The 24869-nt window shown below is 44.4% G+C and overlaps 1 protein-coding gene across 5 annotated transcripts in view; it reads right to left on the bottom strand.

Moving 5' to 3' along the window:
- Positions 1–24869, bottom strand: part of ME3 (malic enzyme 3, NADP(+)-dependent, mitochondrial) — a 69400-nt gene that overhangs the window by 5379 nt on the left and 39152 nt on the right. For 4 of the 5 annotated variants that reach the window (XM_009323450.1, XM_009323447.1, XM_009323448.1 and 1 more), the window contains 2 exons: positions 12949–13058; positions 228–325 (listed from right to left, as the gene is read on the bottom strand). In XM_009323450.1, coding sequence (XP_009321725.1) covers positions 228–325; positions 12949–13058 — 208 coding nt within the window. The remainder of the gene's footprint in view (positions 1–227; positions 326–12948; positions 13059–24869) is intronic. The other variant, XM_009323451.1, reaches the window with a different exon arrangement.

The following is a 24869-nucleotide window of genomic DNA, read 5'->3' as shown; positions in this document are numbered from 1 at the left end:
GAAGTCTGCCCAGGACTCATGGGCCAACAGGTCACCGAACGACTGTTGGCAACTTCTACGCAGCAGCAAGATCCACCTGTGGGGCCCACTCCTGCCCAGTGACAAGGAACCTGCTTCTGTGCTTTGCTTTCATGAAGCCAAGCCTTGCAGGAAGTTTCATGGTTACTTTTCTCTCTCTACATTTGAATTTACATCACATTTAGGAACAAACTCAAGAAAATTCCTACCTCTCCAGCTCCCTGGAAAACAAACTTATGGTCAGAGAGCTTGTTCTTTGTGATCCTTAAGGCTGCAAAGATGCCAGCGACTGCAACAGACGCAGTGCCTGAAAAGAGAGAAACACCATGAGATGGGCATCCTGGCAAATGGGTTGTCTATCCTACTGATATGCTGTTAGAAACCTTGTTGTAGGAACCATTCTCTTAGATCCTGTCACTAAAGGATCAGAGTGCCTTCCCTACTCTGAAATATTAATCCTCAGAAGATTCCTGCAAGGCAGGAGAACACCAATTTCCCTCCATATAGACTCAAAGGGACACTGAGTCCCAGAATGCCAGAAGTTAAAACCTAACTCCCAAGGGTTTAAGATGCATGTGATTTGTCTAAGGTCACATAAGACATCTGTAGCAGAGTGGTGGTCTGAACTTGGGCACCCTTGTCACAAAATCCTCTATGATCATGGAATTACCATCCTCTTCTCCTCGTTTACCTTCACAGCCCAGCACCACCTTCTCTTTTTTTACTTCCCTGATACTCTAATACCCTGACTCAGAGCCATCATGCCTCACTGCCAAGCTGTGCTGGTTGTGGCTGGGATAGAGTTAATTTTCTTCACAGTAGCTGGTATGGGGCTATGTTTTGGATTTGTGCTGAAAACAGTATTGATAACACGGGGATGTTTTAGTTACTGCTGAGCAGTGCTTACACACAGTCAAGGCCTTTGCTGCTTCTCACCCCACCCCACCAGCGAGCAGGCTGGGGGTGCACAAGAAGTTGGGAGGGGACACAGCCGGGACAGCTGACCCCAACGGACCAAAGGGATATTCCACACCATATGACGTCATGCTCAGCATATAGAGCTGGGGGAAGAAGAAGGAAGGGGGGGACGTTCGGAGTGATGGCGTTTGTCTTCCCAAGTCACCGTTACACGTGATGGAGCCCTGCTTTCCTGGAGATGGCTGAACACCTGCCTGCCCATGGGCACTTGTGAATGAATTCCTTGTCTTGCTTTGCTTGCATGTGGGGCTTTTGCTTTACCTATTAAACTGTCTTTATCTCAACCCATGAGTTTTCTCACTTTTACTCTTCCAATTTTCTCCCTCATCCCACCAGAGGGGAGTGAGTGAGCGGCTGGATGGTGCTGAGTTGCCGGCTGGGGTTAAACCATGACACAAGTATTAAGGAGTCACTGAGAACACGAGTTGGTCCCAGATTAGTGAGAAAGAATCCAGTATATGGAGAGCAGAGTCCTGCTGTTACAGCCACCGCAATATGTACAGCTTTCCATCCATCAACGGAGGCAGATGCCTAGACTGAATAAACCTGCCTTCACCCCACATCAATCACCTATAGTATTCACCTAATGTCCTATGCCAGGTGAAGGAACATGGTGGGAAGAAATCAAGTAAGGTACAGACTAATGAGGATTCAGACACTGGTGTATCTCAGGTCACCTGGGCAAGCTGGATACAAGTGTTAAAGGTGAGCTAGGAATGAAGGAGGCAGTTTTATCATAGAATATCTGAAGTTGGAAGGGACCCATAAAGATCACCGAGCCCATTAGTTTTATTCTGCAGCCTTTTAAAGGATGCCAGTTTGGATGTGCTCCCAGCTCTGATGCTGTCCCCAGCTCTATACTGGTCTCTCCATTCTCATGCTCAGAAGCTTTGTGAGAAATCAGGGAGTCCACAAGTAACAAGTCTTGTGTGGGTGGTCATGGGTGGTGTGGACAACGAACCCTTTTAGGCTAATAAACTTGATTTCACCAAATTTCCAGCATCTCCTATTTTCCTGCCCATTTAATCAGCCAGTGCATCAGGGTTTCAATCAGCCAGTGCTTCAGTGAGACCCCTTGCAGGGTCCTTAGGGCCCGGGGTGCTGCCGGGCATCAGCGAACAGCCCGGTTGGGAAACGAGAGCAGCTCATGAGCAAAGCAAGACCATGAGCAGTGAAACCAGCAGATGGTGCTGCCTCATCTGTCAAGGACCGAGAAAATAAATTCAGCTTTACCTACTCCTTTTCTTTAGTGCAAAAGACACAGCTGAACTAAAAATCTACTGGTATATCGTGGCATCGGGGAATGATTTACTCTTTCATTATTTCCATGCGAACAGAAATCCTAGTGGGAGCACAGTTACTCTGGCAGAGAAGTAACTTTTATTGACATGGCTTATCTTGCTTAGGGAACCTATGTAAGCTACTCTGACAAAGAAAATCTTTATTGGCCAGATCAGAAGTGTTTATCAGTACCACTAGCTCACCAACATTTTGCTTTTATAACTCAGATGAGTTTAGTTCTTCAAAAATTAATAATTAGTGCCGCTTAAGAATGATTCTGATTTAGCAGAGGTGGCAGCGGCCACATTTCTGCAGCAAATGTTAATGCCATGGTGTCCATGCACAGGCACACCAGTACAGAATGGCAGCAGCGTCATTTCTTACTCATGAGGGCACTGCAAGCATCCGTGTCTTAAACACAAAGTGGACTAGACTAGGCTTCTTAAGCTTCTTCCTTGCAAAGAATCACTTGAGACACTCGCTTCAGCACCAAGGATGAATTCCCTTCATTAGCTCAGAAAACAGTCTGTACCAGTTTATTTCCAGACCCAGACCATCTGAGTTGTCAGTTTAAAAGGGAATTGATGGGGAGGGAACCAGCCACCGAGTGCTCTGCTGCTTCAGTATTAACATGTCAACTCAGACAACTGAAGGATGTATATGAAGGATTTCCTCTTGCTTCTCCTGCACTAAATCTCTGCCTTTTTAAGCTGTATTTAGAGTAATGTATTTACCTGATGAAATGCCATGCCGTCGGACTAGAAAAATTATAGAGGAAGATAATGAACATCCAAGGAATTTAAAGGAACACCAGATAATTGCCTAGTTTTCAGATTTTGCTTTTTATGGGTGTCACTTAGCTAACCCATGCTCATTCTCCGTGTTTCAGTAAGTCTGTAATCAGCAGGACGGCTTGGCTTGCTGCCATGCCAGATGCTAAGGATGGGACTCTTCTAAACAAACATGTATGATCCTGCGCATGCTAAAGCAGACACCTGAACTGGATCAAATGAAATGCACCCTAAAAGTGCCACTACCACCACAGTTTTTTAAGAGAGACAAGATAACTGGAATACACGTAGACACTTCTATTGCAGACATCTAAAGTTTGGAGGAAGGGATCCCACCCTGGCAGTCTGAACTGCAAAGAAGTGGGCAGAGACCAGGGTCCCATAATTGTCAGCAATGCCAAGCTTGTGACATGCAGTAGAATATGAACACCTAATATGCTCACACGCTATCTCCCAGGCTTACTTTGCACAGAAATCCCCAAATCCCCATGTGGGTGGGAGTGGGGAACTGATCAGAGGAAAAAATCCAAAAGTGGAACAATTTCAGTGTGACAGTCTAAGTGTCAGGTCACAGCATTAGCAGCAATAGATGCCTGGAAAGTATTTAAAAGAAAGAAATGTAACTGGAGAAATATCTTGTTTCTCTTGGTCCTGACCCAGGCAAAATTGCTTTATACCCTGTGATTGTGAAGAAGTCTGATGGGACAAATGCTGGTATCTGCAAACCCATTTAAATGGAAAATGCTCGTGGGACATTCAGCAGAGGGACTCAAGGTCTTTTTAAAGATGTTACTAGCAAGAATTTGAGAAGTGGGGCATATGGAAAGAAAGGGTGCATGGATTCAGTCTGCAGAGCAGCGTGCATTTTGCAGAGCGGAGACCTGTGGGACTGGGTGTGCCGTTACTCATCCCCCTGCACTTGCACTGCAGCTCTGACTAACAGCAGGACTCTGTTCAGCTCTGCCATTCCTAATCCTCCTCCTCTCTCTCCAATGTGTTTCTAATCCCTCCATGTCTCCCAAACTGCATCTCACCCCCATTACTCAAGTAACAAAGTTACTGTACCTTGGCCTCAGCTCAATATTTTTCTTTGATAATTACAATTTCTGAGCATGGAACAATAGAGCATCTCTATGGATGACAGTTCACAGCTGGTTCCTATAAGGAATTGGCTAATCAGTGTGCTTCAATTTCCAAAAAGACCACAAAATGAGATGGCGGGGGGAACCCCTCACCATGAGTTGTGGCAAGAAAAAAAACACCCTTCGACATGTTGATCTATCTGTTTTCCGAAGAGATTGAATGCTGCTATTGCAGATTACTACTTCCTTAAGTAATTAGCAAGAGCCAGCTTGGCTGGTCTGTATCTGAGGTGAGATACAGAGGAGCACAGAGAGAAGAAAGGAAAATGCTTGCAAATCATCCGGTCTGTGCAAGACTCAAAGTGAATGCTCAACATAATATCACAAAATAGCAAGCAGACCTCAGGAGCCTCTCTGGGGAGTCCTGAGCAACAGGACCAGCAAAGAAAAGAGACATTTAAAACTAAGGTACACTCAGGCCATCCCTGTAGGAATTAATCTCTGACACTCGGGCACATTCAGAATACTGGAAAACATTAAGGAAACCCCCTCGGAGGTTGATTTCTCCACTTGCATTAGTGTAAGTCAGAACGAGCCCCAGTAGGTGTCAGTGGAGCTACACTGGAGCAGAACCAGGGGAAAAGGCTCTGCTCCACAGCTTCAAGACACTGCACAGATGGAAAAGGCTGCAGCCCAGAGGCACCCACGCCCGGGGACCTTATCCTTCCTTCAGAGCGGGGACAGCGGACAGAGAGGCAAACAGCTTCGCATATGGAGTTACGGGCAGCGCTGGCACGAGTGCAACAGGGAAAGTGCTGCCCAGTGCCGATGTCAAGGCTGTACCGTGTGTGACAGCACCCAGTGGCTAAGCAGGGGACATGGACAAAAGTGGGCACCCTTCGGATGCTTGGGGGCAGAAGTCCCCCCATGCTGAGGGCTGGCGCTGTCCTGTCACCTGGCCCAGGTGCTGGCTGAGCGGAGCAGAGCATCACCACCATGCCAAATGCTTCCAACAGCAGCAGCGATGGGAGGACACAGCCACACCACTGCCCATTTCTTCATACAGTGCCCGTGTGGGTGATTCCACCTTCTCCACAGCACTGGTGGAAGAAATGGCCAAATTCAGCCTGATGTTTTAATTTTTACCCTTGCCCCGCCTGCTTACGCTTTGCCCCATCAAAACCATGCCAAGATGAGGGCCCGGGGAACAGCAAACAACAGTCTATCAGCTCCAGCAAAGGGCAGCCAAGAAAATACAGCTGAATTTATGGATGCAGAGGAAGCACGGGGCTTTTCCAAATCCTGGTTCACATTAACTCCCTGAAGCAGTCCGCCTGTTACTGGAAAGCAGAGTGGAGTCTGTCCAGATCCATTCCAAATACATAATCAAAAGTCAAACACAACAGAGCTGAAGCAAAAAGCTGCCGAAGTGATTGCAGCTCAAGGTCTTCACCTCCATGGCTGTGAGCTATTGTTATCCTTCCCCCAAAGGGCCTCTGTAAGACATTAAGAAAATAAACCTAGAAATGGTGTGGAGCAAGTCAATGAGAACAGCAGTAAAATGCAAAGCATCGATGCTCAGGGAAGGAACTTGCTTTCTCCACTAACAGATTTAGGGACACTGGTGACCCAGAGGAGGCGGTGGTATGGTGAAGAGCTGTCTGACAATGGAGATGCAGAGCTCATCTTAAAGTAGATGCCTCATGTAGGTCATCTCTAGGTGCCTATTTTTAATCCTTTCACTGCAAAGTGCTTGGGCTATACAGTGCAATGCCTTAAAAATACGTTGCAGTGCTGGCCTGCAGCATTGCCCTCACTCCTGCCTGCGCAGAGTGCCAGCCAGCACACAGGCTGTGCCAACGGGCAGACCGAACCCCCCTCGTCCACAAAGGCAGAGGCTACCAGGCAGCTGCCAGCACTTGGCAAGAAAGCATCCCCATTGCAGCAGTGGAGGCCCTGTGGATGCTGTTTTATACCAATGAGCTAAACCAGTTCAGAGCGCAGCCCTGTTCTTCTGTTCATTTTGCCTCCTTACCCTGGACTTCACTTAAAGATCACAGACAGCTTAATACTGAGGTGATGTATGCTGTTCTTTACTGCAAAGGAGGAGATTGCAATGGCATCCAGTGAACAAGAGAAAGAGCAAACAAGAAAAGCAGGAGAGGAAAGGGGACCAAATGTTACAATCCCCAAAATGACAGAAGATACAGGCCAGATCTTTAGGGCCCTGCACCACTAAGCCCAAGACACTGAGGCCCATTTACACCCAGGAGTCCATACTGTTCTGACCTGGCTTGTTTAGCAGTCAATGTGTGATTCAGATGCAAGTCTAGGAGCTGGCCCTTAAATAGTTAATGTAGTAGCATCAAGAGAAAATGCAGGAGCCTCTTCTGCTGCAGGGCACAGCAGATCCAAAAGGGCCTGGTAATGGTGAACCACTAGACGACTGAGAACAGCACTGAGAACATCTCCAGATCTATCTTCAGGCCGGGTAAATCCCCACAGGGAAAGTGTGCTGCTCAGGAGCTGCCTGGCAGGACACAGCGTGCTTTGTTCTGCAGCAGGGTATCGTCCAGCGCTCCCTTCCTATTGTGCTTCCCTCCCTCCTTAGTTTCCTGTGATAATTACTGATGCATTTTCCACGCCAGCTGAAACAACAAAGTGAGATACTGTACCATTTTAATCTACTGAAATTAGTTAATGCCGAGCCAAAAACTAGCTTCGCCTGCTTCACACAGCACATGGAAACGTGCCTGCAAATTAGGCCATGTTTGCACATGATTGATTTCTACCTTGCCCAAATGTTTGAAGCCGCTCAGATTTGTGGCACTGGAGTCAGCCTGTTCCCAACATCAGCTGAGACCTGGAAGCAGATCTCCTCCAGGCTGAGACACTGCTTCCTGAAGTGTCCTGGAAAGGTTACGGAAAGGTTATCTGCTAGGATAATGAGAAAAGGTGGTTGGTGGGTCAAGAGATATTTTGAGGCTCATCAGCAGTCACACATCCAAAAACAAAGGGGAATCATTGCTCTAACGAGTGGGAAAAGACCCAGAGAGGTTCTGCGAAAGTGATCTAGACTACTTCAGTTGTGGAGGGACTATGAAAATACAAAAGGCTGAGTATTTTTGAAGTGGCTAATGATCTGGGGTTTCCCATCTTGAAATGCCTTCAAGAAGGCTCATTTGCACGGTGTTCAGCCTATTTTAGAAATCCTATCTGTTCACAGTGTCTCAAACTGGATATGGATATCTCTGAACCACTCAGATTGGTGGTTCTCTGAGAAGCTATCAATGTTACACTTACATCAGGTCTAGTCTTAAAAGACTGCTAAAGATGCCCAGAGTCAGGAGATAGTAGGCTTTGTGCTTCTGTGCACTATTCTCTCTGCCCTGCCCATATGTGTGAAAGGCTTTTGAATTACATGATCAGATACAATTAATTAAATAACACATTAGAGATTTCTCTAACTCTGACTAAACTTGCAGAACAACTTCTGCTGTTCAGTCTTGAGTAAGCAATCTACGCCTGAAGAATTCATGTTTGATATGTGAACATGGAGGGTAACACGCTTATCAACCAGGAGAATGAACTTTTCATAGAAAAAATAAGGTTGGAAGAGATGCCTGGAGGTCACCTAGCCCAGTATCTGCTTAAAGCAGGGCTAGCTTCCAAATTAGATTAGGTTGCTTAGGGCCTTCTCAAAGGATAAAAGTCCCAAAGCCTCTCTGCACAACTTGTCCCAGTGTTCAACCACTCTCATGGTGAATAATGTTTTTGTTATGTCTGATCAGATAACTGAATAATGACACTGAAGGATCTCTGTTGGCGCATAAAGATTTCAGTTCAGCAAGCCCAGTAGCCTAACTCAATTCTCAGGTTGATGGGTCTGATCCCATTTCTGCTTAGCCCAGGCACAAACTCCTGCTGATTCTTGTGGGTATTCAGTGCACCTCTTTGAAGGCTGTGTTGGAATTAGATAGGCTCTTTACCACAAAGATAGTGAGGCACGTGCACACAGAGCCCTAGTCCCATGCTGAGAACCTTAGGTGTGCAAATTTACAGGGTTTCTATGGACTCCTGCCTATTTAGCAGGGATCATTCAACAGACAAAGTCCATGAGACCTGAAGAGATGCGTCTGAGGACACTGAGGTACGTGGCCAATGGCATTACAAAATCATTCTTTGAAAGGTTTTGGTAATCGGGGAGGTTCCCAATGCCTGAAAAAAGACAAATGTCACACCCATCTTCAAGAAGCGCCAGAAGAAGTATCCAGGGAATTTTAGCTCAGTCAACCTAACCTCAGTACCTGGGGATTACAAAGCAAATTTTCCTGGAAGGCATGTCTACGAACATGAAGGTGATGGAGAACAGCATGGGTTTCCCAAGACAAATCATGCCTGACCAACCTGGCTGCCTTCTATGATGAGACAACTGGCTATGTGGACAAGGAGAGGGCAGTGGGTGTTGCTTTCTCTGACCTGTATGAGGCCGTTGAAACAATCTCCCAAAGCATCCTTGTAGCCAAACTGAAGAGATAGAGACTGAACAAGTGGACTATCAGGTGGGTGAAAAAGTGGCTGAGCTGCTGGGCTCAAAGGCTTGTGGTCAGTGGTACAAAGTGGTACAAAGAGGCCAGTACTATTTAAGTTCTGTTAACAACCTGGATGATAAGACAGAGTACGCGCGCAGCAAGTTCACGGATGATTACAAATTGGGGATAGTGATCGATGACTGTCACTCACAGGGATCTCAGCAGGCTGGAGAATTGGGCTCAGGGAAACCTCATGAAGGTCAGCCAAGGCAAATGCAAAGTCCTGCACCTCGGAAGAAGCAATAACCTCATGCAACAGCCCATGGTAGGGGCTGATGGCTGAAAAGCAGCTTTGCAGAAGAGTACTTGGGGGTAATGGTGGACAACAAGTTGAAGATGAGCCAGCAATACGCCCCTGTGGCACAAAGGCCAACAGCCTGTTAGACTGTGTCAACAGACGTCTAGGCAGCAGGTCAAGGAAAGTGATCATTTCTTTCTATTTCAGCACTTTTGAGGTCATATCTAGACCAGCATCTCCAGTTTGGGGTTCTCAGCACAAGGAATATATTGACAAACTGGAGCAAGTCCAGAGGAGAGCCATCAACATGACCAGGGTATACAAGGAGGACTGGAGAACCTGGGTCTGGTTAGGTTGGAGAAGACTAAGAGGGCATTTAATTTCTGTCTACAACTACTTACGGAGTGTTTGTAAAGGAGCCAGATTCTTCTCAGAGGTGCACAGCAAAGGGTGAGGGGCAATGAACACAACTTGCATCTAGGGAAATTAGATGTTAGGGGGAAAAAAAGCACAAGGAAGATGAAAAAACTTTGGAACAGGTAACACAAAGAGGTTGTGAATATCCATCCTTGTAGATATTGAAAAATATTTGGCTGGACAAGGCTCTGAGGAACTTATTCTAATGTCAGAATTGGACCTATCTTTGAAATCATCTTTTAATTGAGTGAGGGGTTGGACTGGGTGATGTTCAGAGGTCCCTTCCAAACTAACCTCTTCAATGATTTTATATATTTTCTTGTACGAAGCATGAAGCCAGAGAAGCCAGTATTAGGGATTCACAAGACTTGACACCTTTGTAGGACTTTTCAGTTGTCTACTTTCTATTTATGCACAATTAAGCGGAGCAAAGTTACAGTAGGAAGAGAAAGAGCAGTATCTAAAGCATTCTCATGTCCCTCCAATTTCATATGTGCTTCATTGCCTGCCCTGGTACTTTACTGGGAAAAAGGAAGAAGTGACAATCAATTTTCTCCCGTAGAGCTGAAATTGAAGCTGTTGCCCCTTGCATGAACCCAGACAGAGCTGGGAAAGGACTGATGTCATCACCCCATAGAGGAAGGAGAAGCACTCCCTAAATGGGGAGCTCCCACGCGCGGGCACTGTGAGCCAGCTCCTGCTAGCTCCCAGGCTAATGGCTTTCAGAATAAGAGCAATCACCTTGTCCCAGTTTGTGGTACCTGGCAGGCATCCCACTCAGCATCAGCAGGCTGGCTCGAACTGGAAGGCGTCTGAGTAATTTTAATTCTGTGGGGTTAGGATGGATTTGGCAATACAGTAATTTGTGTAACAAAAAAACCCTAGGCGTTAATATTTTCAGCTGCTTTCTGTTTGTGTAGGCCCTGGGGCAGCAAGAGGGAGGCCCAAGGGAGATTAAGTGGAGCAATTTATACTTTCTTCCCACACCTCATCTGTGTGTATGTGTCTGTGTGTGTGTAGACATACTGCATTCAGAGTCCCACTAACCAGTGGGCAGTGAGTTTAAATTAGTAAAGCTCAGGCCTGATCTAACTTGCACTGTTTGTGCCTAATGTGTGTTTTTAAATCAATATACTTAAAACAATGCTGGCTCAGAAGCCGGGATAATTCTGGCTTCAGGAGGTCTGCTCCTGCCTGACTTGAGTAAAATGAGTCAGGACTGCTTAAACAAGGCTTTGTATAATTCTCATTAATGATTTAAAACACAATTTGCATTGAACTCTCCCGCTTCTTTAAGTAGGCAAGTCATGAAACAGCAGCATGTTAGAAAAGAGAGAGCCTGAGGCAAAAACAAAGAACAGGAGGGTGTAAGTGAGAAAATGGCACTTCCTACCTTTCTCATATCATATGGGGATACAGAGGGGTATGTTAGGGTGGGTAAATCAGACTACTCATCCCAGCTTCAGCTCCATTAATCTCTGACATGACTCCAAGACAGAGTTAACTGAGCAGATCCAAGTTACTTCAGCTTCCCAAAGGTCCCGAAAACTCATTCCTGACTATGACCCTGGTTTGGAATCCCTTTTTCTTTCTGACAGCTATATGAAAAAGCCTGAAACAGTGGCTTGCTTCCCTTGACTCATCACTTGTCTGCACAAAAGATCAGCAGGATTTCTTTCCTTATCTACTACTGTGAAATCAGTGCCAGCTAGATGCTTTATTTGAGAATATAAGGGAGTTTTACCAGTAAGAGGTAAAATCCTACTGTTTTAACAGGTGGGACTCCAGAGAGTTTTCAAGGGACTAGACATCTCCCATGCACCGTGACACACATCTAACTGGGGAGAAGCAGACGAGGTCCATTTTATGGCAATGCCGTTTTATGGCATCCTCCTGGATGTGGTTTGCCCCTCTGGGGTAGTCATTTCCAGGAACTGTCTGAGGCATTCAGCTATGACCTATGGCCAAAAAGAAACTATAAAAAATACAGTCTCCTCCTTCCCACTCAGAATCTTCAGTTTTGCTTTAATATCCTCTTTCTCTTCTCTCTGTCAATTGAAGAAACTATTTCAATTCACCAAGAAACCTTTCCAATCCACTCTAGTTCCCCCAAGAACACCTAGATCCAGGCCCATGGACCTGCCACATCACCTGGTCTCTTTTCCTTTCAACTGCTGAGTTCCCTTCCACTTGCAGAGAGAGCAACTAATCCAAAATAAATCTTTACATCATCAGCTTCTTATTATGGGCTTCATCTGTCCACCTCCAGAAAAGTCTGAGTTCTTGGTTCCTCCATTCAAGACTTCCATTCAAAAATGTATCATCTCCTGTGTTCTCTTCTTCTGTGCTCCTCTCTCCACTGAGAGCTTTTCTGGGTGGCAAGAACACCTAATGAGTCTTCTTGTACAGGAATATCTATCTCACCTTGTCTGAAATGCCTTAAGCTCCTCTGCTTCTAAACCCCCTTCATGAAAGTGTCTTTGAGCAGGACCAGGCATCCCATCACACCAACCATGTTCCCACAAGCCACGGTCTTACTCCCTCTTGTGTCGTGACAGATATGAACAAGCTGTTAGACACACTGCCAAATATTGCTAGATGGGTAGCAGATGCAGAAATAGCTCACAAGTCCACTCACAAAAGAACCAGCATTGTGTGACAAATGACACTGGCATTTCTTTCAGTCTCTTTCAAGTACAAGTGAGGATAAGCCAAACTGACTTCAAATAATTAAATCAACAAACCTTGGAAATTTGTTGCAAGCAGGACTAGATAAAAGAAGAAAAGATGAAGGGACCCACAGGAGAAGAACTGGTTATTTGTAATCACTTGGGAAGATCCTGTCCCTGTCGGATGGGCAAACAGCCCTTCTGACGGTTTAAAGCACAGGCAGCACCAGATCAGGATGCCATCAATATGTAGCTTGCATCCCTCTGTGCATGTGAGCAATCCTGCTGACCGCTGAGCCTCACAGGACCCAGGAGATGTGCTGGTTACTAGCCCCAGGTTTGCTGCTCTCATTTCTCTTTGTCACTGGAAGAGTTATGTTAACCACTCTAGGGGAGACCACATCTGTTCTCAGATTCCCCTGGAGTTAGCATCCATGGAGAGGAAAGAAGCTGGTTTACCTTTTCATTTGTGCATATAAGAAGAAGGATAACAATAGAGGGACAATGCCAGGATCAGTTAATGACCACCTGGCTCATGGAAACCTAAAGCCTTGCATAACTGTTAAAACATCATCGTTGGTTTAGCTAAATTATAGCAAATTAATGGAACTCTCAAAATTACCTTAATAATCTAAAGCACATGATCCATTTTCTCCCTTGAACAACATTGCTGCAGTGAACGGCTAAATTACTAAAAACAATGGGAACTCACTTTTCTACTTAGACTGCTGTGCTTTTGTTTATATTTTTAAATGCTTATGTGTAAACTCTAGAATTTATCTCACATCTGAGTATTGTATCTGAATAACAGTCTTGTGATCTTAATCGCCTTTCCTCATGAGAAGGTGAAGGTTAAATTTGCATTGTCCTAACTGTACTTACCCTGAATATCATCATTGAATGTACAGTATCTGTTGCGGTATTTATTGAGGAGACGAAAAGCATTAGCATTGGCAAAATCTTCAAACTGGATCAGACAATTCATGCCATACCTGCAAGTTAAAGGGTAATTAAAAATGGATAGAAATATTTCCACAACATAGGACGACATATACATCTTTTACCAGGACAATGCAGCTACAGTCTCTAGCACAGAGATAAAAGTATCATAAGAGAAATGCATCACAGTAACAGCCAACAGGATCACACCCTTCCCAAGGTCCATACACTCAGAAATGTGGAGTCTCTAAGAATAAACTGTATTCATAATATGTCTATTGCAGAGGTACAAGGGGCTTCTTAATATGTATACCTATACACCTATATATACATATATGCATCTTCGGACGATGGGTATGACAAATTTTCAGTGGCGTATTTACCGAGGAGCTTCTCAAAGTGAAGGAGATGCTCTTTTGCGATGGCTACTGCAACTGCCATGTTGCAATACAGCAAATCTGACTGCAAAGGCTACGTCAGTTAAAGGGACACCACCAAGTGCCCACTTCAACTGTAGGTGACCAAGAGATGAGAAAAAACTTGCGTGTAGGCTCACATGGACCTGAGTGCTTCACAGTGTGATTTCACAGCCATGTTTTTCTGCTTTGGAAACATGTTTCTCTCCACTGAGTTGCTTTGCAGGAAACCAGCACGCAATGACAGCTAGCGAGCCGTAGAGTCAAAAGGCAGGAAATAATTGCAAACTTTCCCTAATTATCCAGTAATATCAGGGCAAGTGTGCAATTTCTAAAAATTGGGTAATATTCAGACTGCTCCATATCTGTACACTTTCAGAACTTTGTATGACACCAGGCTGCATTAAAGCTTTGCTAACAAAATCTAAAAGGGCCATAAGTACTCTTGTCTCTCACATAAATGTGACGGGGCAGTGGGAGAAGCTCAGAGAATAAGTAATGCAACTATCAGCAACTTCTGGGCTGCAGGCAGGTGAAAGGGCTCTAAATAGCTGCACTGTGTTAGAGACCTGAACCTCTCTGGGACTACAAGCAGTGCAGAGGCAGCGTCACCTTACATAACTCCCATTCAGACGTTCCTCCTTTGCCACTGAAATCTGAGGTAGGGGACACCCCTGCTTTAAACTAGAAATCGATACCGGATAAAACATGCTCCATTTGAGAACCGTGGCTCCTGTCGTGAAAAGCTCTTTTCATGGCACTCGCAGTGCGGGGAGTCAGGCTCTCCTGGGAGGGCCTCGAATTTTTTATTATTATTATTTTCCATTTGAAGTATGTCTGTCAGCAAGGAGACAATGATAAGCACATGCATTGTGCTCCTTTATTTGTCTGTCATGAGAAACTCTCACTTCATAAGCCTTCTGGTCTCGAAAAGGGAAAAGGGTTGACTCTTACACTTGCTTCACATTGTGCGTGCTTTTAGAAAAGGACCACAATGATTTTAGAGCTATGTATGACTCTTTCAGATACAAAAAGCTCAGATTCAACTCAATGCTTCGCTCCAGTTAAGTCTCCCAATATTCTACTAAGCTTAATATTTGCAAAATAATATTAATATTTGCAAAATTTCAGTGAAAAATTAGGTGCTTGGAGTCTTTGTTGAATCAGGGACACAGAAGCTGTGGAAACTTTTCTATGGGGTCTGCAATGCAGTGTCATCCCCAGAGGGAAGTGTCATTGCTCCTGTCGCCAAAGAAGGAGCATGTCCATGTTACAGAGCTGAGTGTGCAGAGATCCCTGACTGAGTACAGCACAGCTCCGTGCCAGAACATGGTGCTGTTTCCTTGCTCCTGGGCACCTTTCAGCTTCTCCTTTGATGTTGGGGAAGGATACGGCACACCTGCAAGGGAGGACATGCCACGGTGGGTGGTTTTCTTCCTTGCTAATGTGGTATCCAATGACTGAGGGCATCTTCAATTTATCTCATGTGCAGTCTGGGTACTTTCTACCACCTGGGTACCATCAGAGACGGACTACCATGCCCAGTCCCCACTATATGTGTTCTCCATATCTCTCCTGAAAGAGAATGCAGCGCAGAGGGATTAAAAATTGCTTTCAAAATTAGTCCATATTTATTGTGTGCCATCTGATAGCTCCTACTTTATAAAGTATACTTACTCCCCACTCTGCAATGCCAGAGTCCGGTGAGCCCTCTCTAGGTAGGCAGATGCAAGCATGAGCGGTCATATTGGCCAGAATGGCATCAACTTCTTGTCTTGTTTACTGCGCTGAAAGGAGCAACAAAAGAGCCCTGTGCAATATCCCTGTCGTAGTTGCACCACAAGTCTCACCCTGGATATGGAGGTTTAGGCATGGACTTCCCAGGGGACCAACAGGCTTTGAAATTCCGCGGGATCTAGATGTTCAGGTGGGGAAATTCCAGCTTGCCATACTTCAAGGGGAAAAAAGCCCTACAAAAGGGACTGGACAACTGCTCCCATTGGTTTTGTGACTTTGGACAGGACAAATTCTTTCCTGCACCCTGTATGACAGGCCATGTTCCATGGCTCAACAGCAACTGGAGTCTATTGAAATTTTGCATTTCTTTTTATAAGATACTCTTAAATTGTCCCCAGTGTGCTGCTAACTACAAGTTACACCCAGTGTTTGAGGGACAGACTGCTTATGCAGTCTCCCCACTGCGGATTCTGGCAGCTATCAAGGAGACATCCGGTATCAAAATTTCTTCTGAAATGCTGAGCAACACTCTGAAAAGCAATAGATGAAGATTCCCAAGACTCTTTCTCTCTGTAAAGTCTTGGAAGTCAACATGAACATTGTGGATATCCAAGGAATTTGTGCAAATAAACAATACAAAAAGTGCCTGCGAAAATCAGTTTTCTAATGGACGATCCTCTTATCCATCGTTTGAATGTGTAAGGAAAACATGGCTAAGAGGGAGATGACACACCATCCAGAACATCTGCTAACATCTCACAGCAAAGAATTAGCAAATCTTTGAGCAACTTTGGTTGCTATAGAAACTATTTCTCTAACACCAGTCTCATTATTTATTTGTATCACTGAGGAAGTAATATTACTGGCTTGCTTAATAACATCGGTGATCTCAGCCAGCATTAATGTATGGGTGACCAGCTCCCCAAAGAGCATAAGGGTATGTGGGTGGGTTTCCCTGACTACAGAGTTAAATTTGCAAGAGTATTAACCTGGACATTTTTTTTTCTCTTTTGAGCACAGAATTCTTTCCTTACTTCACATTCCTGGTCTGCAGCATGAGACAGTGCACAGTTACTTCTATTTTCGTCTGTGATCATTTTTATTAAGCACAGCACAAGGAAGGTATGGTGGCCCATAAACACTTCATTTCTCTTCCTGCCCCTCCGTATGACAGGACAGTGCTGGAATGCAAACTCTTTTCACTGAGCTATTGTTTTGAAGATTGCTTTGTTTTTCTCTGCAATGTGTCCACTGAGCTTTTTAAAGTATAAACCACATTTCTGAGCCTATGTGAGCCTTTGCATAATGTGAGAACTAAAGTTTTCATTAATAAAGACCACAAATTGGTCATGGCAAGACCCTAAGACCGGATGCTTTAAATGAAAGAACCAAATATTTCAGACTCACAGTTAAAGATGGGAATCTCGGGATGATGATCCTAGTCCTCAAGGACTACCCACCTTACTAGGGTTTTGAGAGGACTTTAAAAAACTTGTGCTGCTCAAAGTCACTGAAATTAAACACAGATTAGGCAGCTGACTTACTGAGCCATCTTAGAAATCCACCAGTTAATGCTTACTGCTCTTTCCTAACAGTACTTTGGTGGCTGCGTGCAATGCTCCATCTTAGGATGACCTGATCAGCCTAAGGATGAACTTAGCAAGGGGTATGAACAAAACAACGGCTGGGGCCACTTGCGGTAACATCCTTGTGAGTATCGACATGATGAGTCAATTCTGCTGTCTTTCCTCCACAGCACAGTAACTCGAGATTTGTGTAAACTGTTTCATCCCAAAGGAATTCAGAACTCTCTACAAAGTATTTGGGTAGCATCCAAAAGCAAAATGTAGCCAACGTGGGACTGGAGCGCAGAAATGCTTTAATATGCAACAATGTGAAAAAGAATCCAGCTTAGGAGAGAAGGTGGAGAATATCTGTTATTGCAAAGGGAAACGGTGGTCAAAGAGCTGCTACTTGTACTGGAATTCAGCCAACAAAATGCAGCACAGACTAGGATTTCTTCCACTACCTTTACATATCTAAAAGTTGGCTGTGTAATGCTGAGCTAGACAACTCTGGCTGCTTTCTCAGACAACGAAGAGAAAGAGGCATGTCCAATAGCAACTTCTGTGAACTAGTCTAAATGGAAAATGGAAATAGGTAACATCTCTGGAGATGCCTCTTTCTCCACCGTCTCTGTGAAGACAGTCTAAGATGACCAACTTAAATTTAGATGGCTAACTTTAGACACCTAAATTAGGAGAGATAATCTAATATTATCTAATTATTACAGCTGGTTAGGAAGATCTTAAATGTATGTCATGCACCCTAGGCCACTGGCTTACCACCCTTTCAACTGCAATGCTCTGCTGTCCTTCAAAGCCTGTAATTTCTTTGTTGGTTTTCTCTATAGAAATTGCCCTGCTCCATCCCTTGTGTATGGTATCCACATAAATACCATAGGTTATATGGAAATACTTCAGGATGGAATGAAATATACTGGCCAGTCTCCCCCCGTCATAACATTTTTTAAATGAAAACTGGATTTTGCAAAATTGTTCTGCTTCATTGGAAACATTGTAGTTTCCATCAAGAAACCAAAATTAACGACTTCTTGTTGGAGGAATCATTTTTAGTGAGGTATGCTTTTGTCTAACCAGCTAAGAAATTTTGCTCTGTTTAACTTGTGACATCTGATATGAATGCAGCTCTGAGTTAGTACACACCGAAGCACTTAGAACATGCTTGCTGTCTACAGGTGCAGGATCCCTCTTACAGACTAAGTGATTGTAAAGTGAGTATTTGAATAAGGATTTCTGAAGATCCCCTCCAAGACATTTAAATACCCTTAAATTTGTTGCTAGAATTTAGGGTGGCCCTACAGAGAGATCTTGCAAACTGCGGTGGTAGGAAGAGGCTCCTGAGGTCAGTCTGCTTGGCTTGTTGCCAGTTCTCATAGATTCTTCCATGCTTCTACCGATCCACGGGACTCATCTCCTAACTTTCAGCTCAGAGCCTGAAGGAGAGTTTGAAGCCAAGAGCAGCAGGTCACATCAGGACTGAATGTTTCCCAGTCCAGGAAAGGCATGGCCAGCTAGGGTTGGCTCCCTCCGGTAATCTCATCCTGACTGTGACTCATCTTCTCTAGAGCATTCTATCATCTTCTTGGGGACATCTTCATCTGGGACATTAGTAGATAAATACCCAGCATCTAATTGCCTTTACCTAAAAGGAAAGCTCAAATGTAGACTATCAGGATTTCAGACTGACAAGGTACACTGAAACAGAGCAAGTGCCAACCTCCAGTTTGGTTTCTTCCATCCCCCAGTTCTTTCCCCCCCTTTCAAAAAAGGAAGGCTTTGGGTTTTGACCTGATTTTGGATTCAAAGCTGTTCCCATTCCTCTTGGGCACACTGAAGTGTGCATTTCTTGGGATCTCTGCAGTTCTCTGTCTCCTTGTGGAACTGGACCTTTCCCCTTATCATGAGTAATTCTTACATTTGCAGGCTGTGGAAAAGGATGCTTGCACAGTTCATTTCTGTACCTCTCTGACAGAGGTGGCTTTGAAAGAAGTCAGACATGCTGGATAGAAATGGAGAGAGACTGTAACAACAAAGTCTTTTATGGTCACTAAATATTATCCATGGCATCTGGGACATTAGTAGTTAAACACCCAGCCCCCTCAATTGGTCTTAACACCAATGCCCCCTCAATCACCACAACACATACACACTTTTCAGCAAAAATGAGACCTTTTGGAGTTACAAACCACACTCTGCTGTACTGGTTTGTTGTACGGTGGGTTAATGTCAAGTGCAAACTCTGATATCCTTTGCTTGCAGGCTCTGTGTGGTTTTTTCAGATAAAACACTGAATCTAATTTCTCTCTAAAAACAGTTCTTCACTTCTGTCTTGTAACTAGTGACACTACAAGAGTCATTATTTAATACCATCACCATGTCTTCTGGTTCACTGTTGGCTGCCAGACCACCATCTGGGCACCCTGTTCTTTACCATCTCTAGAATCAATTTAGCCATTTCATAGAGTTAGAAACAAAAAGATGTACTTTGTCAGTGCTTCCTCATCAAAAAAATCACTTGGCTTTCATGGCAAAGATTATATTGCTGTCTCAGTTTGCATATTTGGCAGTTTTGTGCCACAATTATGACCCAAAGTCTGGCTTTCTCTCCCATACCTTGCAAAAGCCTTCCTGTAAAAACAGCCTCACTGAGAAAAGCTTTACAGAATGGTCCCATACATTCATTTTAGTCCAATCTCCAGACCTTGCCTAGCAAATCTTGCACAAACGGGGTTTTTAATGAAATAATATACTATTGATCAAAATAGTATATCAAAATATATCAATAAATGTCACCCTAATGAAGGATGACTGTAGGAGCTAAACACATACAATAGTACAATGCTGTTGTAAAAATTACCACCCAAAAATCTTTATTAAGAAATTATTCTGTTTCCTGGAAAACAAACAAGTGCAGGATTCATGCTTTGTTTATCACTGTACTGTTGTTCTGGTGCTGTTACTATCAACCTAGAGCTACACTGAATCTCTGGGCTATGTTAACAGGAAAGATGCTGTTAGTAAAGTCTGTATCCCCTGTAGAGGATGATACACATCTCTCTTGGATGAGCACTAAGCGTGGAACAACAGAGCGTGAATCCCAGAAGAGGGAGGCAGATGTTTTCCTGATGACATTGCTTTTAGCTTCTTTATTCAAGACACTTCTCAATTGTCTGAACAATCTCATTATGCAACTTGGTTCTTTCATCCTCATTTGTATGTACCTCTTCAAGTTCATCCAGCCTCATTATAAGCCACGAGGTCAGAGAGGAAAAAATTCATGAGGCAGCAGTTACTATTTGAGAAGCATCTGAACAAAACTGCACAAGTCAGAACTTCAAGGGTGGCCCGAGGACCTGTGCAGTGCCTTTGCTGACCAGTATCAAAAGGACATTTTTGTTCACCATGAGCAGGGAGTATAAAACATTCCTACATGTATGAAAAAAAAAATATTTATAAGAAGGTCCAGTTCCTTTATGGAAAGAATCACAGGCAGCAGGTTCCAATCCTTGTCTGAATTTAGCATTTTATAGTACTGCTCAGTCATTCATGACGTAAGGGGTCTGCTTTGATGCACTGCAACTCCTACTCATAGTCTTAGATAAAACCAGGCAGAGAAGAGCCAAATTGTCCTTGCCCTTGTCCTTGAGACTTTCTTACTGCTGCTTGATACACCAGCAACCAAAGTTCTGATTTCCAAGAAAAATGAAATTTTCAGTAAAGGAGCCCGTCATTAGAAAAAAATCATGCTTGGCAAGCGATCAGCATTCAGGATTGGAAAACCAAAGTCCACGCTAGCAAGTTAAACAACACTAGCACCTAGCCCTGGCCAGTGTCCTGAGGCCATTCTTACTGTTAAATTGTTAACATGATCCTTGGCAGGCTTTTGGTCAGACCAGCAGTACTCTGCCACACAATTCCTGGCCACAGTTTAGGGGTCAGTTTGGTCAGGCACCACCTCAAGAGATCGTTTGCCTGTGGCTTTATAGCGGTAAGAGAGCTCAGCAGTATGGATAAGGCTAAGCAGCATGGATATGAGCAGCAACCACGATGCCATTTGGCCTTACGACCAGAAAATGGGCTCTGGCCTCTCTCGTTTACTAGTACAGATGTAGCTAGAAAAGAAGTAGCTTAGAAATGGGCAAAATACTTCCTTCATCCCGCTGCAGCCAGGATCTCACTTTGCCCCTGGAGAGGATGAGGGGCAGTGACTTAAGAATCTGCATTTTCCTTGTCTGTGAAGGGGAAGCAGCCCTGTGCCTCTGCAGTGTTACGGGGTCCTGCCTGAGTGTGCCTCAGGTGGGCAGCAACGGGGTCCAGGGCCAGCTGGGGCATTCAGAGGGAGGAAAGGCAAACTGTTGCCATAAGGTCTTTGCAAACTGAGTTTTCACAAACGAGTGGAAGAAAACTAGACTGTTGTCCCATCTGACACCAAGGTTGACTCAAGGCACAGAACAAGATACGCTTTCATCTACATTAGAAATAGAGACAGAACCAGCAATCTTAAATAAGCAAACACTGGTACCAAGCTAAGAAGAGGCCTAGAGGGAAGAAGTACCTTTGTTCATCCCACGTAAAAAGGGCATGAGGCCCAAGCTCATTCTTTTATTGGGGACCCAGTTCCTTCACACCTCTGAGTCTGCTGATAGCCCCTTAATGGCAGCTCTGGTGTGGCTGTTGGGCTTTTTGCAATAGGCAGGTTACACAAAAGCATGAGTATGTCCCAGAAGGCTAAGGCTTTTCTACTGTCATTCATGTTTGGGAAATCTCACATCAGGATTGCACTGTTTGCATATTTGTATGTGTTTCTGGCCAAGAAGAGGAAACCCGGATAGGTAAAGAGACAACAGCGAGATGGGTTTACTACTAGGAGGCATGGGGCCGGGCAAGTGCGCTATTGTTTGCAGGCAGAGCTTGCAACATATGTTTGCTTACAGGGTGCAAACAGATTTTACACTTACTTAACATCAGAAAAAGCCTTTACTTTTTAATACTTCCACACAGCTAAGAGGAAGGCAAGTTTTCCCTTAAAAAACTGACAATGAAAACTAAAATTTTGGTAAATTAAAATAAAAGTTGACCTTCTGGTTCTGAAACCACTGAAAAAACCCTTCAAAGCCTCACTCAGTACTGTGATGTGATTTAATAACACTACATATATCACTCATTAAATAGTTCTACTAGTGTTAAAAGGAGAGATGAAGAGATAAGTTAGAAAACATGATCATATCTGTTACTTTGTTTTGAAATGGAAATGTCATGGGTAAGGTTCATTGATTGTCAGATAATGATAGCATGGTGAAAGCTGGACCCAAGGAGCCACAATAGAAGTCATGACTGTTACAGCAGATGTAGCAGTTATGATGGTTGCCATGAGTGAGACAAAAACACAATTGCTTTTATGCTAGAACGTTTGGTTTTGAGCCAACAGATGGGAGTTTTGCAAAAACTTGTCACCTTTTATATTATAGCTAATACAAAATATAGAGCTTTAGGTCCTGGGTTTAGAAATCCCATGCCAGGGAGCTGCATCATGAACCCAACAGGAACTGCTGCCTGCCTCACCATCTTCTTAGACTGCAGACTATTTCTAACGTTGGGTAGGAGTCTCACTAGGTTTCTGCCAACATAAACACAGCCACCACGCTCTGAGGCATAGAGCCTGCTGCGAATTCAGTGAGTACTAAATGAAAGTGACCCTTGAAGCACAAAGATAGCAGGAAATCCCTGAATCTCGGATTACTGGAAGCTGGGGGTATGCCAAGGATTGTTTGCTGCTTGTTCCTAGTCATATGCCAGGGCATCTGCTATGAGCTACTGTTAGAGACAGGATACAGGGCAAGATCAAGCCAAGATCAATCACAAAGCTCTAGGGAAAAAAAATCTTGAAAAATCATAGTCAACCTTCATTATAGTCCTTACAGCAGCAACATCCCCTCCCCAAAACGCAGCATGTCTCATGATTTCCAAGCACTACGACCAGCACTAATGGCTGCTATGGCCATTCTTGTGGTTTTATGCAAAATGACATCATCCTCCTTGCAGTGGGTCTGAGGAACAACTGCAGCCGGAGGTACAAGGCTTCTTGGGAGCCGGGCATAAGCAGGAGATGCAACCGTGCTAGTGCTGACCCTCAAATGTAGCCTTGAGCTACCCTCTGACAGACAACAAGGAATGGAGCCTCACCACCTTCCATCCAAACAGATCTTCTCCAGCTACATCTTTCTAAACCAGCTGTGGTAAATGTGGCTCAGGTGGAAAGCACAGACAGAAAGCCTCAGGTAGAAGGCTTTTTGACATCTGTAAATGTGTTATCCCAAAGGATTTGAAGGCAAGGTAATAAAAGTTCATTACCACAAAGATCCTGTAGCAGCACATCTGGAGCTCAATCATTCTTCAGTAGCAGAACATCAAGCTAATAAAACCTAAATATTGTTCTCTGACTTTAAATTTCATCCAGTGGCTAAAAGCAGATCATAGGAGCTGGCTCATGAGCTCATTCCACATCAAGCCAGGATAACGGACAGTCGGGGTGGCTCTTCCCATTAGCATCACTTCTCCTTTCTGGATGGTGTCAGAGTCCCTCTGGCCATGGTAACTGGGGTAGATGGGCAAGGAGAATATCCACCTTGTATTCCCATGAAGGCTGGAGTCAGTCTACACCATCAGCCCTGCCAGGGCACTGGTGATGGTGTGCAGGTCTCCTAACAGACACATAGAAGCTGAGGAGGGACTTTAGGTGTTAGCAGTATTACGCGAGAGCTTTGTGGAGGCCAGTGGTGCCTGGAGACTTAAGTCTAGTCTTTCAGGATCAATCAGCCAAGTTAGCTAGAGCATCTGAAGAAATAACTTGGGGGGACCTGTACTGGTAATTTTGTTTCTGAAAGGGGCTGGTGAATTTGTGATCCACAGCCCTGGAGAACTGCTGAAACAGAGGCAGCTTGTTTTCAAGCAGGCTCTGCTTGTTGGAGAGCTCATGGGACCTGACTTGGTATGTATGTGGTTAAAAGTACTGGGAAGGGATTAGGCAAAGAGAAATCATGTATAAAACAGGCACAAGGAAAAGCAAACTCAGCAGAGCTACTTTCCTCCTTCTCCCATTTTGAGAAACTGAGTGCTTGATCTCCTGATGTCTTCTGTGCTCTGCCATATGGCACAGGCTGATAGAAAGCTTCTGTTTCTCTGGTCACCCTGTTAATAAGCACTGATGGGAAAGGAAAGGGGAGTGAAGTTATAACAGCTTAATGAGGCTTCTGCGACATGGTTTGCTGGCGTGTGGAACTGCATCTTGTAGAGTCCCAGGCTGCATGCTCAGCACGTGCCGGCAAACGACTGAGGCCAACATTCGAAATGGAGGCTGGACCTTGGGGACAGGCCATCCGTCAGCACCTCTGGCCACTTGGAGCCACCAAGCTGCACTGTTACTGTATGATGAAACTGCAGAAGGAGCGAACGGAATAGGACAGATAAGGAACTGGTCTCCAGTTTCTACACCAGTTTAGGAGAAAAGGAGAAGGAGGAAAAAAATTTCCAGTGGCAGTTTTCTTTGAGAGAGAGTCTGAGGGTTAACATGTATTGTTACTGTAGAGCCCAGAGAACATGCCCCGGCACAACACAGCTCCTGTGGCGTTTTGATTTCAACCTTAATTTGCTCATATAGGCAAGCCCCAGACATTCTGTGGGTTACTCCGGTTATGATCCTTGGACACTTTAGGTGAATATTTATTCCAGCCTACAAAAATGTACCAGTTCAAGAATAAGACTGACTTGCCCTTTGCCATGGTAACCGAGGAGACGGAAAACTGAAGCAGTGTATTTTCCCATACAAAGCATATTACTCATTGTGAGAAAACAGCAATTTGTCAGGCTGCTTCATTCAGTCATAGGCTAGGCTCAATGGGCCAAATTTTGCACGTAGTTGCCTCCCAAGAGGAGCAAAATGCTCCAAATGGTTTGGAGCTCTTGTTAAAGAGCTCAGTCATTTCATGTGTTTTAGGTGAGAGAGTAATGAATGGAGGTTTAGGCAGCAGAAAAACGCAGAAATTTATCCAGCTGTTTCAGAAAGGGCTTTTCTTTCTGAAATTGCCCAGAAGTCACACTTTATTTCAAAATACTGTAAGTGCTAACCCTG

The sequence above is a fragment of the Pygoscelis adeliae genome, unplaced genomic scaffold (genome assembly GCF_000699105.1).
Source record: "Pygoscelis adeliae isolate BGI_AS28 unplaced genomic scaffold, ASM69910v1 Scaffold84, whole genome shotgun sequence".
Taxonomy (NCBI): domain Eukaryota; kingdom Metazoa; phylum Chordata; class Aves; order Sphenisciformes; family Spheniscidae; genus Pygoscelis; species Pygoscelis adeliae.
Note: the sequence above shows the minus strand (reverse complement) of the source record. Positions and strands in the feature narration are given on the sequence as shown.